At 46.6% G+C, this 17,705-nt stretch overlaps 1 protein-coding gene across 2 annotated transcripts in view; it reads left to right on the top strand.

Annotated features, from left to right (window-relative positions):
- Positions 1 to 220: 220 nt before the first annotated feature.
- The window catches only part of ADRB2 (adrenoceptor beta 2), a 60,502-nt gene continuing 43,017 nt past the window's right edge, over positions 221 to 17,705 (top strand). The window contains exons 1-2 of one of the 2 annotated variants that reach the window (XM_042850832.2): positions 221 to 4,097; positions 4,485 to 15,070. In XM_042850832.2, coding sequence (XP_042706766.2) covers positions 2,912 to 4,097; positions 4,485 to 4,507 — 1,209 coding nt within the window. In that variant the 5' untranslated portion in view covers positions 221 to 2,911 and the 3' untranslated portion in view covers positions 4,508 to 15,070. Of the gene's footprint in view, positions 4,098 to 4,484; positions 15,071 to 17,705 lie in introns of those variants that run through there. The other variant, XM_005298046.5, reaches the window with a different exon arrangement.

Genomic DNA, 17,705 nt, shown 5'->3' with positions numbered 1-17,705 from the left:
CAAAATTATCTCCATTTAGATGAAAAGGAGCTTGCGGTAATCTTTATTCCCTAACATAGCAAACTGCTTTTGGGGGAAATGCTTTTACACTCAGACCACCAGGTTAACCATATCTGGCTTCAGCATAACCCAGTGGAATGCACTGAAGTTATACGGTCAGCTCAGGCATATTTCTAACAGTATTTCTTAAGTTTTTGGGAAATCACTGAATAAATTTGTTCAGTACCATGATTTTATTGGAGATGGGTCACAGCTGTGACTGATTACAAGCAGATGTGCATTAAGGAGAAACCTTTCGAGCTGTGGAGAGAAAAGGCACTCACTCACCCCATGCATGTGCCACAAATAATTTAAATTAAAAGTTATTAACCTTTAATTTGAAAAGATTATCTTTTGAGTGTACAGCCAGATAAAATAGGTACAATCTGTAATAACAATTCTGATGTAAGGTAGAGGGGGAAAAAAAAACTAAGAAACAAAGCTATGGTGTAAGAAAAGCACATAAAAAATTCCTTCCTCTCCTTGTATATTGCTTTTCTCCAGTCAAAAACTTCAAATTACAGCACAATCCAAGGCAGAATAAGGTCTTTCTATTAGTGTTAAGGGCCAGGATGAGCTAAACTGACTATAAAAAAAGACTATATTGGTCTTTAATTGTATATAGCCTCTGAGAGCACAGATGTAGCTCAAACAATGTGTCTGAGATTGGGGCCTCATCTCTTCCAGATTTCTTGAACTCCACTTCCCCTGCCATCTTCCAACTCAGTCCAAGACACATGGTCTCCCTCTATTCTCTTTTTTTCTCTTGGATTTATCCAATTGATAGCTCCCCGGCAGACAGATAGTATCTGGGTGGAAACTAACAATGAGAAATCTATACTGTTGTATCCTCAACACCTCTCAGGATCAGACCTGTGGAAGCTTCCCTCCGTTCCAGTTTTGCCCTGTCAGTTGATTCCATGAGTTTACATGACTTCCCTCTTCAATGGCATACTGTACCTGCTTTTAAAACAAACATTGACAAATATTAAAGGGCCCGATCCTGCCACCCTTACTCCTGTTGAGCCCTGTTTTGCTGTGCGAGTGTCCCACTGAATGAGTCTAGCTCTAGCAGGAATAATTGGAAGAGGAGGCAGATTCGGGTCCTGTCTCAAAGTGATTGTGCCTAGTCAATATAACTCTGTTCTTTCGGCTTCTAACTCCGCTTTCTCCAGACTAAATGATGTGTTGTATTTTCTTCTAGCCCTCCATAATCAGGAAGGAAGTTTTCCTTACACAGGTTAAATGACCTGGTTCCAGAGATCATGTGCTAAGTTTAGACATGCATTTAAAAGGAGGGTGTTGCAAGATAAATACTGTAATTAGAGAAACGAAGTCTATTTCGAAGCCTAATTTAGCAAACAAAGCAGTTGCACCTACTGCTCAAAAACTTTAATTTCGATCATATCTGCACATACCGATCTATATCCGATCATGTAACTTTGCTAAACGTTTAAAGTAGCTAGACAGATGGGTAGCCGTCTCAGTGATTATAACTACCTGCATTTCAGGGTACTGGCGGATTGGCAGGGAGACTGTAGAAATGTACCATTCCCAGCGCTACGAGATGATTTTAATCAAAGCTGAAGTAGAACAACTTCAGTTCTAAGTAGTAACAGGCTGTTGGCAAACTGCCTCTGCGAGCTATACAGCAGTAGCTCCCCAGGGGATTAGGTGGTAAAGTGTGCAGAGAAAGTATTCCTCTTCCTCTCTTCGATCCCATTCAGCATCGATAACTTTTCACTGTACGGTTCCACAGGTGGTTTCTAGGCCAATCCACTTCCATAGGACCCTGCTGCAGCAGCTGTGTGTCTGCAAACACCTAAAGATCTAGCATGCACTTACTAGCGAGAGGAAATTACCTTGCTTGTGAAGCAGTAATGTTCGCTGGGAACTGAGCGTGGCGCACGCAAAACAACCTCACTGTCAATGCACAAGTGAGGAGGGAGGGTGAATGCAGAGAGTTGTGCGAAATTCCCCTCGGTCGCAGCAGAATCGAAACCTTCACTGCAAAAGGGCCGAAGTGTCAACAGTGAAATCAAAGCGCCAGGGAAGGCGCGTCTGCCTCTGTCAGCAAAAGCGCCTGGAGCCAGGGATCAACCTGCGGGCTGTGTTCCCAGGGAGCGCCCTGCTTTGAGAGGCAGATGCGACCGGGGCAAGCAGCGATCCGGGCTGCCAGGAGCGCCGGGGCTGGGGCGTGAGGAGAGGGAGACGTTTGCGGGCTGCAGCGGATCAAAGTGGAGGCTCCCCGGTCAACTAGGGGAGAGACCGCGACTGGGGCTGCGAAAACCACTCTAGGGGACCGACCAGCAGGAGCACCGGCAACACTGTCAGCCGTGTGTGTGTGTGTGTGTCCTGCTAGCAGCCCATTGGCTGGGGGCTGCCTGATGTCACGGCTGGGTGTTCCTATAAGCTCTCCAACACATAACGGGCTCAGGACACTTGTAGACAGGACTCCTGGCAGGGCAGGAGCTGCCCAGGCTGCAGCTGCAGAAGGGAAGGGAGGAGGCTAAGAGGGGAACAAACAAATGCAAATTCCTAGCCACCAAACAATCTGTCAACAAGTCTAACTGCAAGAAGCCCCCAGCCCGGCCAAGCCACCGCCGGCATTTCTCGGGGGGCTGCCAAGCTTGGATCTCCTACAGCGCGCGTGTGACTGCTCCAGGGCACCGAGCGCGGGAGACAGCTGGCGTGGAAAGAGCGCGAGCGGAGCGCCGGCCCTGCGCAGTGGGCATCGGACTTCGGACCGTCCCAGACTTGCCTGCGAAGAGCCCCAGCGCTGTGCAGCGGGGGATCGGACCCGGGGCTGCCCGAGGCTTGCATGTCAGCAGGGAGCAGAGCGCAGAACGTGCGCTGCTGCGGGTAGGAAGCCATGGGATCGGTGAGTCCCACCAGCCCGGTGTTTGCTACGGCCAATGTGAGCAGCAGCGAGGAGCCGAGCAGTTCCAGCCTGTCGGAAGACGTCTGGATGGTGGGCATGGGCATCCTGATGTCTGTGATCGTGCTGGTCATCGTCTTTGGCAACGTCCTGGTGATCACCGCCATCGCCAAGTTCCAGCGGCTGCAGACGGTCACCAACTACTTCATCACTTCCCTGGCGTGCGCCGACCTGGTGATGGGGCTGACCGTGGTCCCCTTCGGAGCCAGCCACATCATGCTGAAGCAGTGGAAGTTTGGGAACTTCTGGTGCGAGTTCTGGACCTCCTTGGACGTGCTGTGCGTCACGGCCAGCATCGAGACCCTCTGCGTCATTGCCGTGGACAGGTATTTCGCCATCACCTCCCCCTTCAAGTATCAGAGCCTGCTGACCAAAAGCAAAGCCAGGATTGTCATCCTCGTGGTCTGGGTGGTGTCTGTTTTGACCTCCTTCTTGCCTATCCAGATGCACTGGTACAGAGCAGATGGCCCGGACGCCAAACGCTGTTACAAAAACGACACTTGCTGTGACTTCTTCACCAACCAGGCCTATGCCATCACTTCTTCCATCATCTCCTTCTACTTGCCTTTGATGGTCATGGTCTTCGTCTATGCCAGGGTCTTCCAGGTAGCTAAGAAGCAGCTGAAGAAGATAGACAAATGTGAAAGGAGGTTTCATAACCAGAACAACAACCAGCAGGAGCAGAACGGGAGAGCAAGTCACAGGAGGACCTCCAAATTTTGCTTGAAGGAGCACAAAGCCCTGAAAACCTTGGGGATCATCATGGGCACCTTCACTTTGTGCTGGCTGCCCTTCTTCATAGTCAACATCGTGCACGTGATACAGGACAAGATTATCCCCACTAACCTGTACATCCTCCTGAACTGGTTGGGATATGTCAACTCCGGCTTCAACCCCCTTATTTACTGCAGAAGCCCGGACTTCAGGTATGCTTTCCAGGAGCTCCTGTGCCTCCGGCGATCTGCCCTGAAGATGCACGCCAATGGATTTTCCAACAGCAACGGGAAAAGTGACTTCAACGAGGAGGACGATGGATATCAGTTGGGACAAGACAAAACGTGTGAATTGCTGTGTGAAGGAGCGGGGCCACCTGCCAGTGAGGACTTATTGCACTGTAAAGGTACTGTGCTGAACGGTTGCATTGAGTCCCAGAGCATCAATCATAGCACACACGATTCCATATTGTAGAGAGAGGAGCCTTTACAAAAAAAAAAAACCCAAAACACCAGACCCACACACACAAAAACAAACAAACAAACAAACAGTCTAATGAAAAAGGCACCTATAATGTAGTAGCTGCAAGAGAACTAGCAACCTTCATACAAATATGTGGGAGTGCCCCCTTCGAGGAGGGAGGGGGTTGTTTATTTGTAGGATGTACAAAATCCTCTGGCAAATACATATTTATATACACCGAGGGTTATTTTAAGACTGTGGATGAGGTTCATCCCATGAAGACTTGATGACTATTGTGGTGTTCTTGTTACTGTGTTTATCTACCTCATAGATCTAGTAATAATAAGCACGTAACTGCTGCCCTCAAGCCTAAGTGGACTCCTGTCTCTTTGGTGACTGGGCTGTCCCCCATCAGAGGAGAAGATGATAGGCCTGTCTATGACGCCTTTACTTCAGGGACGAGTCAGGGTTCGATTTCCCATCGGTTGAGGAATCAAGGCTGGAGTTTACTTCTTTGTGCAGTGAATATTGGTGTAAGGATGACCTCACTGCACCTGTTTGTCCAAAGTCCTGTCCATTGTATAAAAGTATGATGACAACTTTAAATGGCTTCACACTCAGTTCTGCTAGGAATGGCTCATCTCCCCCGCACCAAATCCCCATTAATCCCAGTTCAGCTGGTCAGGCTTCATGTTAGTACAGTAAACATACCTTTCAACTGCCTTTCCTTTGAGATCTATGCTTCCTTTCCACCCACACAAATATGATGGTCCCATTTTCATTACTGCGCATTATTTAAATCCCAAAACCTTGGCTGTGAAAGGAATGGGCAATGTCCGCTTATGCTAAAGAAACCAGCCCCTTTCCCCATTATTAGACGCTTCCTACGCTAGCAGTGTCCTTCACTTGGGATCTTTGTTCCCTCTTGGCATCTGGAGAGGTCTGAGCCTAAATGCCAGAGGAATTAATGAGGATTAAGCCCATAATTATAAAATTGTTAGCACTGGGTTTCTGCAGTTGACATCATCCAAAAGCAGGGAGCTGGGGCGGCTGGGAAGCTCAGCGGGGGCTGTAACACGATAACTAGCACTTCCCTTCTGGTCACTCTGAGCCTGATTCCCCGGCCACCACCCGTGGCTGAGCTCGCATTGATAGGGAAGGTGGACGGGTCGGTCAGAGCGGCGCTCTGCTGGTTCCAACAGCTCAGCGAGTAGCCCGGGAGCATCAGCTCGTTCCGTTTACAGAGCGACTCTAAAGACATTTCAACGCCACTTCAGTGGCAATCTTCGCAATAGAGGCGCTTTCCCTTTTTCTATGTTGGCCTCAATGGCCTCAGAGGTCCGAGTGTGGAGTAGGCTAGGACACGCAGTGGGGGCTCTTAGGCAATGACCTGCTGAATAAAGGGTGGTTTGATCCGGGTCATTATATCCTGTGTTCTTTGTTAAGCACTCGGTGTGCTCGGAGCTGTACCCCTCCGGTCGGAGCGAGCTTAGGCTCCGAATCGTGGGTTTGGGGGGGTCACTGAGGGAATTGATCTGGGCAGTATTTTCCCCTCCTGAAATTTCCCCTTTTAGTCTTCCCATTTTTCAACGGTGGTTACACCCCGGCACTAGTCCCTGCGTTAGTGGGATCATGGGGCCGGCAGTTTGCCCTTTATAGGGCTCTTATAAAGCATTTTGTGTAATCTTTGAATAAGTGTCCCCCATCTCATGAGGGCCAGGAACACGGAATCCTGACCCAGGCCACCCCAGGCTGTTGTACACCGAAATCCCCCCTCCACATCCAGTAAACCCGCTCTTGAACAGGAATTCTCTTGTACAAAACAATCAAATGAAACACGCGGTCAAAACATGAATCAATTTTAGCCTCAGATGGAGGGTATGGGGCAAAACCCTGCTTATGGAAAAGTCCCCTGGAATTGTACAGGGGTGAACCCAACAAAGTTCTGTGGGGTTCTTTTAAAATTACCATCAAACCTTTCGATTTTTTTAAGGAAATGAGATAATTTCTGTAGGGATTTAGAATCGCTCTATAGAATTCTATACAAGAGAGATTAAATTTGGTAGGATGATTTAAAGAAACCAAAGAATGTTCTCTATTCAATTCTCTAGGACTTTTTCATTAAAAAAAAAAGCTGGGGGAATTTGGGAGACTGTAGAAGACTATGGTTGTAAGTTTCACTGAGAAGGTAGCTGGAAAGTTGTCCTGTGTGCTGCTAAAAATCACCTCTAGCTAAAGGTTTTCCCAATCTTCAAAATAAAATAATAATGTGTATTTAATTCAGAGAGCGTTTGGTCTCAGGAGACAGTGGCTATGGAAGGTTAGGTCAGTCCGTGTTTCTGTGGCTCCGTTGTATTTGTTTATTAGCTTTCCCTCTTGGCAGGTTTTACATTTTGTTCCTAGCTTGCAAAACTTGCTTCATGCTGGTTGCAAGCTCCCCGGGGCTGTCAGCTGGGAAGCTAATACTCAGACACAAGTGGACAGGTGCGGGCGGGGAGGAGTACAGAGACCTGTGGGGGAGCGAAAGGGGACTGTTAGTCTTCAGCAGAGCAGCGGCTCTGCTATTGCCTTTCGATGCAGGAAGCAGTGATCGGAAAACGGGACCCTTCCTTTAGGCTTAGGTAGACATTTTTTTAAAGGGTGCGGCACGTGAAAGAGGATGTGAAAGAGAAGAGTCCTTTCAAAACACGTGAAAAAGAGTGAGGTGAGGGAAGGTCACACACTGGGTCCCTTACAAGGCAGTGACACGTTTTAACATTCCAATCTGTTCTATGTATCTATATGCCAGATCCCTCAACACAGTGTCTGAATGCTTAATAGCTTGGTATGTTTCTGTTTTGCTGCTTTGTTATTTTATTCTGTTAATACAGGCGTGCTGTCTTAGGGAACTGCTGAGCTTTGACTAATTTGCTTGAAATAGCTTTTGGTCAATCTTGGAGTCATGCATGGGTTAGGTGACTAAGAACGTTTTGACCTGTGCCCTAGGATTCCAACAAGGAGTTTCCTGGAATAGCATCTTAGTGGAAAGAAATATCAGAGAAAACAAAACAAAAAAACAAATGCAAAGGTGTTTTCAAATGGTGAGCTGCTCCCAAACTCAACATTTATTGCACCACACACCAACGCCTTTGCTGTGAAAAAACTCTCCACCAAGGATATTGTCACTGTAATTGGTAAAAAGAATAGGAGTACTTGTGGCACCTTAGAAACTAACAAATGTATTTGAGCATAAGCTTTCGTGGGCTAAAACCCACTTCATCGGATGCATGCGGTGGAAAATACAGTAGGAAGATACATATACACAGAGGACATGAAAAAGTGGGTGTTGCCATACCAACTTACAAGAGTAATCAGTTAAGGTGGGCTATTATAAGTAGGAGAAAAAAAACTTTTGTAGTGATCAGCATAGCCCATTTCCAACAGTTGACAAGAAGGTGTGAGTAACAAAGTCGCAATACTCCAACAAAAAAGCCCACAAAAGCTTATGCTCAAATACGTTTGTTAGTCTCTAAGGTGCCACAAGTACTCCTGTTCTTTTTGCTGATACAGACTAACACGGCTACCACTCTGAAAACTGTAATTGGTGTTTCCAATGAATTTCTGACTGAGCCTTTGCAAATCATTTGTGATCACTCCTGAAAGCTGTCCATGTAAAGTATAGATTGTCTTCGCCTTGTGTTCTTTCTGATTGAAAATACTTTTTGCACATGGTTGGGGAAGTTTCCTGTGGTTCCTGGGAGCTGCTGAGCAGTCAGGAAGCTTGATTTCCTAAGCGTTGTCCTGTCAAGTGAGGCCTGCTGCAGAGATTGTCAAGTGAGTGGTGAGGATTTGCCTGCTGATTTCTTACAAGCTAAAGTCTCTGCATCTTGATCAGAAATCTGTAGTTTGCTCTCTTTCAAGTTAGATCTTTGTTGCGTCTGTTAACTGCAGATGCCAGAGGGATGTAACTAATTAGCAGAGCCCCCCCTCTGGTGCACACAAGAACGTCTCCCCTGGCCAAACTGGTAAAAGGTATGCTGAGTTTTCCCACGTGGAAGTTGTTCTTTGCAGAATGTATAGTGTTTCTTCCTGTTACCCAACTCACTCACCTACCCTTGACACAGAGAAAGCACTTTGTTTAGCAGCTAGTAAGCATATGTAGCCCGAACCACCTTCATAAACCTTTCAATTTGTGCACAGTCATGCTTGGGATTAGTGTTTACACCATGCAAGGTGGTTATTAAGGTAGTAAAAAGCCTGCAGTCAGGTTCAAGAGAGGTGACCGGGAGGGACATGCTGCAGCAGAATTTGGAGCAAAATGCATGGGGCGGGGGGTGTCTTTCTGACAGCCCTTCCTGCAGGTTGGGGCCAGTTGTGAAGTGTGATTAAGGGAGAGACTCACTGCATCTGTGAAATTAGAAGAATGCTAAGGCAAATCTCCACAAAAACAATGCTGCGTTATCTTCTGCACCTTTAACAGTTGTCCTTAAAGGAGAAGGACAAATTAAAAGACAAAGCCAGACACCATGCAACTCAATGAAGTGGGACTATTTATAGCTGAGACTTTGCAGTCACAGTACACGCACTTGCACTATTGTGCTACTTTGCAAAGGAGTATCTGCAAGTTAAAGTGGGCCCACCATGTCATAGCTTTTCCGCCAAGGTGATGCGAGCTCAGAGACTACAAAAGTGTGTGTGCAGGAAAAACTAAGGAATTCTGGGTGTGTATGATTCAAATCGCCTCTAAAAATGTGGAAAGTGAAATAAAAAATAATGGCAACAAAATTCAGAAGGAAAATACCAGGCTTTCTTTAAACATGCGGAGCATTCAACCCTGCGGAAGTCTATGGAAGGATTGTAGAGATAACTGTGTATTGTCCACATTCCCTTTAGGGTCCAATTCACCATTGATCTGCACCTTGTGTAGTCATTTGCCCCCTTGTGAAGTAAGTTCAAAGCAGGTGTAAATGCTGCCATTCTGCTTTGTTTTCACACTCACTTTGCTCTGGTATAAATGATGATACAAGATGCTGCAGTGAATTCAGCTCTGAAACATTTTGAACCATGTACACACAAAACGCATAGATGTGAAGCCTTGTCTCAACTATTGGCTTTTATGGGGAAGAGGAGTTGAAATTGCTGCTCCTTCCTCTCCCCAGCAAGGTGGGCCTGGTCCTCTGGGAAGAGTGACTAAAAGAGCCTGATCCTTGAATCCTCCTTCAAAGGATGGCAGGCGTGGTTGCTATTACAAAGAGAGTTTTGCCTGGGTCAGGACTGCAGGGCTGAGCCCAAAGTATATACAGAGAAAGAGAATGTGGTCTGAGAAAGCTTCTTCCTCCTTCATTAGCTGTCTACCTCCTATGGGAGATGAGTTCCAGGATGTCCCTGCTTGTCTACCATTGACTGCCCCCTAGCACGAAGCAGAGAAAAGGGTTTGCTTTAAGGAGGTTGCCTGGTGCATCTCTCCCTGCTGTTGATGTCAGGCTGTAAGCAGATCCTGTGCTGAGTTCAATTCCCATATTAAGCCTTTAAAATACAGCCAGTCACACTGAAGCAAACAGATAGCGATGATGTTACAGGGTACATACAATTGCTGTTAGGGGACGTCACCGGGTCTACAAAAACAATCTCTTTCCAGATAAACATTAACAGGGTGTCCTAGCAGAATGAAACCTGACACAGTGCAAGATTTAAGAACTCAGAAAATCAGGTGTCATTTGTTAATGAAGCTTGTTTTGTACAGTACATGGATTTAGATACAGAATGCTGTTGTACAGTACAGTAGGTGCATGTAAACACACACATTCATTATCTACATGTTGCATATGCTGCATCAGTGTGTGTGTATATTAATTATTATTATATAGCAATGCAGAGGAAGTAAAAAATTAGTTACAAGTTGTGGTTCTCAATTTCCTCTCCTGTGTTTTTTAGTCTGAACAACCAGCAACCAACAATCGCGTGCAGTGTTTGTAATATGAATATACCCTCATGAATGGAATCACATGTACATGTGACATGGAGGATACACACCAGGACAGGGTAGCTTATAAGATTGATTGGGCCAAGTACGGGAGGGAAACGGCATCCCCTCACAAGTGGCAGGGTGACATTCTCTTTAGCAAGGGCCCAGGTCTGCTGTCATTGACATTACTGCCAAACTTCCATTGACTTCAGTGGGAACAGGAACCGGCCCTGAGTGCAAACAAATGCCGTGTCCTCATTGCAAGTGCTGTGCATATTTTGTCAGTGACCACATTTGTTTGGCTATTTGGTATTAAAACTTCAAATGCTGTTGCTGTGTGCTTATCTCAGAACCACAGTGCTGTTCCAAGCACTGGAAGGTGGAAGGGTCAGGAAGCAATAGACTATTCACTGTGAGACAAGGCTGGGAAGATGACCTGGATATGGTGACACTGATCAACACAGACAGGATGGGTAAAGGAGGCATCATTAGTCCTGAGATTTGCATGTAGATCACCTAACAATTGTTGCCGATTTTACTTTTCTGTCTGACGTCAACACAAGTGGGGTGTGAGCTGTGGAGGTCTCAAGCCACCTGAAGTTGAAGGAAAGGATCAGCAACTTCTTTGGAAATCCACCAAACAATAGGTCAAATTCTCAGGTGCTTAGTCATGTGTTACTCAGCCAAAACTCTCATTGGACTTGGCTCAGTGAAAACTGTTGACTTTCCATAGAAACGTGACAGTTCAGAGAATGAGTTACAATTACAGTTACAATATGGGCCCCTATAGAAACTGCCATGTGGTGATTAAAAACGCAGAAAGGAAAACCTCTTGTCTGATAATTTATTTTGTAATGAAGAAAATATCCTAGAAAACAGCAGAAACAGGTTTATATAGATAAAGTATCTGGGCCAGATCCCCAGCTGGTGTAAAGTGACTTCAGTGCAGCTATGTCTGTTTATACTAGCTGAGGGTCTGGCTCAGAGCGTATAATACGCAGAGTGCTGCTTTCACTCGTGGAAAAAAAAAATCCTAGAGAATTCCGCTGTCACTGAAATGAAATACCATGTCCAGACCTAAAACAATGCGCTACACAGGCCTACATTCTGTGCTGCTGGTTTGTACCTCTCACAAACCCTGTGTCACTGAGATTGCACTGGAGGCAAGTGGAATATTTGGTACCCTTTGTGTATGTATATGTACAGTCCTTGTGAATATATTTTATAGTGGGGGATAAGTGCCCTCCCCATCTATTGCTTATTGCACTTTGGATGAACAGAGTTTTGCATAACCTCATGCTCAGTTGTGTAATCCTTTGAATTCTTGTAAGTCTTGGTGCTGTAATTGCTGCTTTTGCATTGTTGCAAAATAGTGGTGTAGCTGCAGATCCCTCAGTCATTTTTTACTCTGATAGCTGCATTTTCCACTTCAGGAGCTGGCTTTGCTCCATCCTCCACAGCAGACATAGTATGTAGAGTCCCTTCACTGTGTCAGTCTTTTGCCTCATTGGAAACATTCCCGGAGAGCTTTTGCTTTGTGGGAAGCCTAGGCCTCAGAAGATGAATTGTCAATATCAGAGAATTATTGATGTGTGTACTATTAACCTATGAGTAGTATGCTGATCCAGACCCCCAATTATGGGGAATTCTCAAAGCACAACCCTCTTTCGGTAATGGGACAATTCCAAACACCCCAAGCTCTGGAGAAGTCCAGGTTTACACCCAGATTTCACACCTGCAAGTTCAGGACCCTGTGCTTTGATTCTGCCTATGGTGAATTTTGGAAGCAGGGTTTTGCTCTGTGCCCATCTCTAGTTACTATGGAATCTCTCTCTCTCTCTCAGCTGTGCTTTCCTTAGTCCAGACATATGGCATTTGCTGTAGAACCTAGTTAATTCATATCCCCAAAGTCAGAAAACAGCTGATTGCTATAGGAAGTTAGTGATGAAAGGCACTGCAGGTCAATGCATATTATACTGTGGTGTGATATCAAAAGGGCATGTGTGGATGGATGTATATAGAGGAGCCAAGATTGTGGGAGCTGAAGGATCAAGCGCAAACAATTGAGGTTTCACTGATTGTACATGTAAATCTACCCCCCATTCCTGTCCCATGCATTCTGCGCCATGTGTTTAGCTCCTAAATGGCTGAAGTTTAATGTGCTGGGCACATTAAAGGTGAGAGCGAGAGCTGTGTTGAGACAGTGAACGGAGGCAGGAAAAGGGATGAGGAGAGCTAGTTACTAAATATCCAGAAATAGTAGCAGCCTGAAATTTAAAAAAGTTAAGAAACAAGAAAGAGCCCCTGCCTCTCTGGAGAGGTGATGAAAGGGTGAGTAAGCACAAACCATGATTTCCAGCTTGGCCAGGGGTGGCCAACCTGAGCCTGAGAAGGAGCCAGAATTTACCAATGTACATTGTCAAAGAGCCACAGTAATACATCAGCAGCCCCCTGTCAGCTCCCCCTGCTCCCAGTGCCTTCCACCCATTGGCAGCTCTGCCAGTCAGCGCCTCTCCCTCCCTCCCTGCACCTCCCGATCAGCTGTTTCGTGGCGTGCAGGAGGCTCTTGGAGAGAGGGGGGAGGAGCGAGGGCACGGCAGGCTCAGGGGAGGGGGCACAAAGGGGTGGAGTGGGGGCAGGGCCTGTGGCAGAGCAGTGAGCACCCCCCGGCACATTGGAAAGTTGGCGCCTGTAGCTCCAGCCCCGGAGTCGGTGCCTATACAAGGAGCTGCATATTAACTTCTGAAGAGCCGCATGTGGCTCCGGAGCCACAGGTTGGCCACCCCTGAGCTTGACCATGTCACAAGGCTCTACTTACTTGCTATAAGGGACCTATTTTAGCCAGTACGCGAGGCCTCCAATTTTGACAATGCTGGGCAAGAGCTAACAGAATGCTGAGATCCTCCCCCTGAATCTTCCTGCCTTCTTGTATTACAACAGCCTTGTCTCCAGGAGCCAGAAACACAGAGGCTGGCAAACAGGAAAGATTTGCTTTCTCTCGCCTTTCTTTTCCACTTGTTCTGCTTACTTCATTTCCCCAGGCTGCAGGCTCACTCTATCGTTTACTCTCCCTTTGCTAGGTTCACTTTCTGCTGTCTGGGATCTCTGAGCCCCACCTGTGTAATGGAAACTGCCCTCCCCTATAAAGTAGGATGGAACAAAGTTCCTGCATGACCTTGTTATCAGTAACTGCCACGTACTGGGCAAAATGTCCCATGTCCCAGCCCATCTCCCTTGCTAAAATTAATAAGTGATGTTTCAATGCACATACTTGGGCCAGATTTTCAAAAGTACTCAGTATCTACAGTTCTTATTTAGGTGCCTAAATGGGAGCTGTTGGGTGCTGAGCTCTTGAAAATCTAGCCCTTGGATCACGATCCTACTAGAAGCACATTTAAGTTACTCTGTGTTCATTTAAGAATTGCTTGGAACTTAGGATTTTAAAAGGCTTGTTTTACATTTCTAGTTGATTTCTCTGCTTGCCATGCAGGACCCCAGGCACCATTTAGTATCTGTGTAGCAAAGGCTCTTTCTATGTGAAGATCTTTGCAATTCGTGATACTGCACCCACCGGCACTGGTATTTCATTTGTTATTGTTTTTATTGGTGGTGGTCTGAAAATTGGGCATTAGCCCTAATCATCTTCCCCACCTCAGACAGAACACCTCACAGCCGGTACATCACAATTGCTGCAAAACACAGTTATGTTTCAAAGGGGTTTGCTATACCCTATTCTCACCACATCTATCTCTCAAGCAGTAAGGAGACTGATCCTAATGGGTATGTCTACATTGCAATTAAAAACCTGTGGCTGGCCCATGCCAGCTGACTTCGACTAAGGGGCTGTTTAATTGTGTTTGACATTCAGACTTGGGTTGGAGCCTAGGCTCTAGGACCCTGTAAGGTGAGAGGTTCCCAGAGCTCCAGCAGCAACCCGAATGTCTACACCACAATTAAACAGCCCCGTAGCCCAAGTTCTGTGAGCCCAAGTCAGCTGGTACGGGCTAGCTGCAGGTTTTTAATTGCAGTGTAGATATACCCATTGGGTACTGAAGGGAGTGCATAGGACCAGCCACTTCTTGTGATACTACAAAACGGGGAACTCAACCTTTGCCCAACACTGCAGCTTGCCAGGAGCCCTAGGCCTGCGCTTTAAGGCCCTGATGCTGCAGCTGACAGCACAGGGCAGACTGTTTCACCCACAGGGTGCGGCATTGGAGCTACAGCAGGCTCTGCGTGGGCACAGCAGTCCACATCTGTATCAGCTGTAGGATCAGGGCCCATGTTTGCATAATATGGAGCAGACTATAAACTATCCTAATCTTTAATGTAGAAGTACCCCAGCAGGTCTCAGTAATGCAGCCTGGATCAAGACAGAGCATGGTGGGAGCTGTAGTTTCTATTAGCCACACATCTGTATTAAAGATGAAGGCAGCTACAGGCTGCACTGTATAATTCCTTGGGCCATCTTGCCTATAAAGTGCTGCCAGGGGATACTCATAAGATCATGCCATAATAACCACGATGCACCAGTCTGACTCCAATTTTACACAGGAATCACAGTATAATGGAGTGAAGAACCGGGCCCAATATTTTGTAGGGTGTCAGACCTTGAAAAAATATTGTTGAATCACAAAAATGGGCTTGCAGATCCTCCATTAACATAATGACAACTTTCCTCCCATCTTCTCACCTTCCCAATGGCAGGAAAGGATATCTGAATTCCTGTGCAATGTTGCTGGTGCCAGTGAGAGTGCATGGGGAAATAGTTTTTTGTTTACTGTCCTTGGTAAGGTCTTTTTTGCACAATTGTTTATATAAAAATATGCAGTAAAGAAATGTAAATATATTTTTGTTCTTATAGCTAGATATAGAGATATAGATATGAAAATATGTATGTACAAAGATTGAGTATTTATTACAGGCCCTACTGTTTGACATGTGTTTAAATAAAGAGTATTTATGGTACTGTTGTGCCCTTGTTTTGCTGTCGTTTTGGCTGGCTGAATGTCTCACACTTTTCCCCTAGTGCCTCTGATGAATCCTCCAAGATTTGGAAACAAAACAAAGCCACCAGCCGTGCATTAGCAGGCAGGATGCAAAACCTTCTTGAGTCTGCATAAGGTTTTCCTCTCTTGGGGCCTGATCCTATGAGGAACTGAGCACCTTCATCTCCTGAATCCAGCAGGAACTGAGAGTGTTTAGCACTTCCCAGGATAGGGCCCTCTCTCTGGTTCATCTCACCATCCAGGGCTATATTCTAATGGTTTTCAAACAATCTGTCTGCTCACATTGTAAACAACATATCACTGGCTTGAATGACTACTGTTTACAGCATCGTTGTAGCCATGTTGGTCTCAGAATATTAGAGAGAGAAAGTGGGTGAGGAAATATCTTTTATCGGACCAACTCAGGGCTTAAATTCTCATAGATTATTTCACAGATATGCTATAAAAGTGACATGTTGCCCCCCCGCGCCGCAACATGTTATAAAAACTCCAGGGCCGAGCAGGGGGGAGGGGAAGCGGGAGGCCTCAGGGCTTCAGCCTCTGCGCGGGGGCGGGGGGGGGGGGCAGTGGAGCTCAGGGCTTCTGCCCTGCAGGCTGGTGAGGCTAGGGGCTTCTGCCATGTGGGGTGTGGGGCTAGGGGCTTCAGCCGCCTGGGGGGAGGGTGCGCTGGGGCTTCAGCTCCATGGGAGGCATACTGGGGCTCGAAAATGTTTACCAGAGCTCTGCTCCGGACAGCTCCGGCTGCATTTAAGCTCTGGCCCAACTTCTACTGGTGAAAGACGCAAGCTTTCAAGCTACACAGAGCCCAGACCTGACGAAGAGCTCTGTTTAGCTTGAAAGCTTCTCTCTTTCACCAACAGAAGTTGGGCCAATAAAAGATATTACCTCACCCCCCCTTGTATCCTGAATGAATAATGTACCTTTGCCACAGAACAGGCCTGCTTAGGAGGTGCTCTCATGCACTTATTTACAGCTTCATTAAACCATTTGGTTGCTAGTCCCCAGTGGGACTTCAGAGAAACAGATGTAAAATACTGAGAGCATTCCCCAGCTAGATTAGGTCATTTAAAAGGAGACAGGACCGAGCACTAGAAAATGTATCCTGGAGACCAATCCTACATTGGCAGGGAATGGCAATAGCATATCTTGATATGTCTTTCCACTTTTACCTTCTATAACTCCTTGAAGGTAGATCCAGGTCAGGGCTGGAGCAGCTAGGTGGGGTGTTTGAAAAGTATAATCGTTTTATGGGCTCGTTTCACCATGCAGAGAAAGATTTCTGGTTAAGAACATAAGAACACTGGACTGTAACGGATATCCTGGGTCATCCAGTCCCTTGCTATCACATGCAACCCCACATTAATACATTCATCAAGTGCCATCCTAAAACCAGTTAGTATTCTTGCCCCCACTACTCCTAGTGGAAGGCTGATCCAGAACCTCATTCCTCTGGTTGCTCCACGGGACCCATCACTGCAGGTGTCCGAGATGAAACACAGCCAGAAACACAGCCCAGAATATTGCAGTGAAAAGTATTTTGCATTCTTCATGCTACTTAGGGCCACGATAAGGGCTTCTGCAGTGAAAGGCCTGTGTATGCCCTGCGTAGTTCAGCATTCCTCCTTCCCAAAAAATAATAGCAGGCGTTGCAGAGGCACGGCACAGCTTGAGCAGGGAAGTGGTTAAATCCAGTCATTGCCAAAGCCACCACAACTATCCAGAATCTAATCATTTTCTTCATTGGTAAGTATTAGTTTTAAAAAGGACTGAGAACACTAGAGAGATCCCAGCCTTTCCTGACAGGGTGGGCCCTGAGTTGGCACCAGACCTTCAATGGGCTTTGAGGGCACTCAGTACAACGCAGGATCAGCCCTACGCTTTCAAGTGGGACCTCATCTTGGAGTAAATTTCCAGCCACATCACACTGCATAGAAAGGCATTTTACCCTTGGGGGCCATGACCACCAATTCCCATATTCCTTTGTGTTTGAACCAGGACTTCCCTTCTTCCCCAACCTGCCTTCTCCTCAGGTTTGATCCTGCACTGATGTCACTATAGTGAGGACAATGTGACATAACAGTGGTTACTATGAAAATTACCTGCAGTCTCACAAACACCTGACTTCATGGCAGACTCAAGCATCAGGGAAACCTGGTCTGGAAGGCAGGGATCCTTACTATAGATAGTCCCAACCCCCAGTTCCAAACACCCCTTCTTGGGGTCCAGGTGTTCAAATTCCAGAGCTGAATCCTGCAGCTTCAACCCAGTCCTGTGAAATATAGACAGCAAAAGGAGCCTCAGGGAAAGCCCTTCCAAGTTCTTTCTCCTTAGGTAAATATTTCCTTCTCTCAAGTGCATGCTAGTGCAAGAGACTCTTTGATCGTTTAGGTCCACAAAGAGGAGGAAACCCTTCAGGCAACCTTTGGCATGGAGGGAAGGGCTCTCTCACCCTGAGGCTTCAGTCCTTACTCCCCTCAGACCCACCCAGCTGAGAGCATTACTCACCCTTTCTGAATCTCACCAGGGCTGAGCCACTGTGTGCAACCTGAACACTTGCTTCTCAAACCCCTGGGTGTAACTGTGCTCATAATGTTACATG

This window comes from Chrysemys picta, chromosome 8 (genome assembly GCF_011386835.1).
Source record: "Chrysemys picta bellii isolate R12L10 chromosome 8, ASM1138683v2, whole genome shotgun sequence".
NCBI classification, from domain to species: domain Eukaryota; kingdom Metazoa; phylum Chordata; order Testudines; family Emydidae; genus Chrysemys; species Chrysemys picta.
The sequence above is the reverse complement of the archived record's forward strand: the minus strand, read 5'-3'. Positions and strand labels throughout refer to the sequence as shown.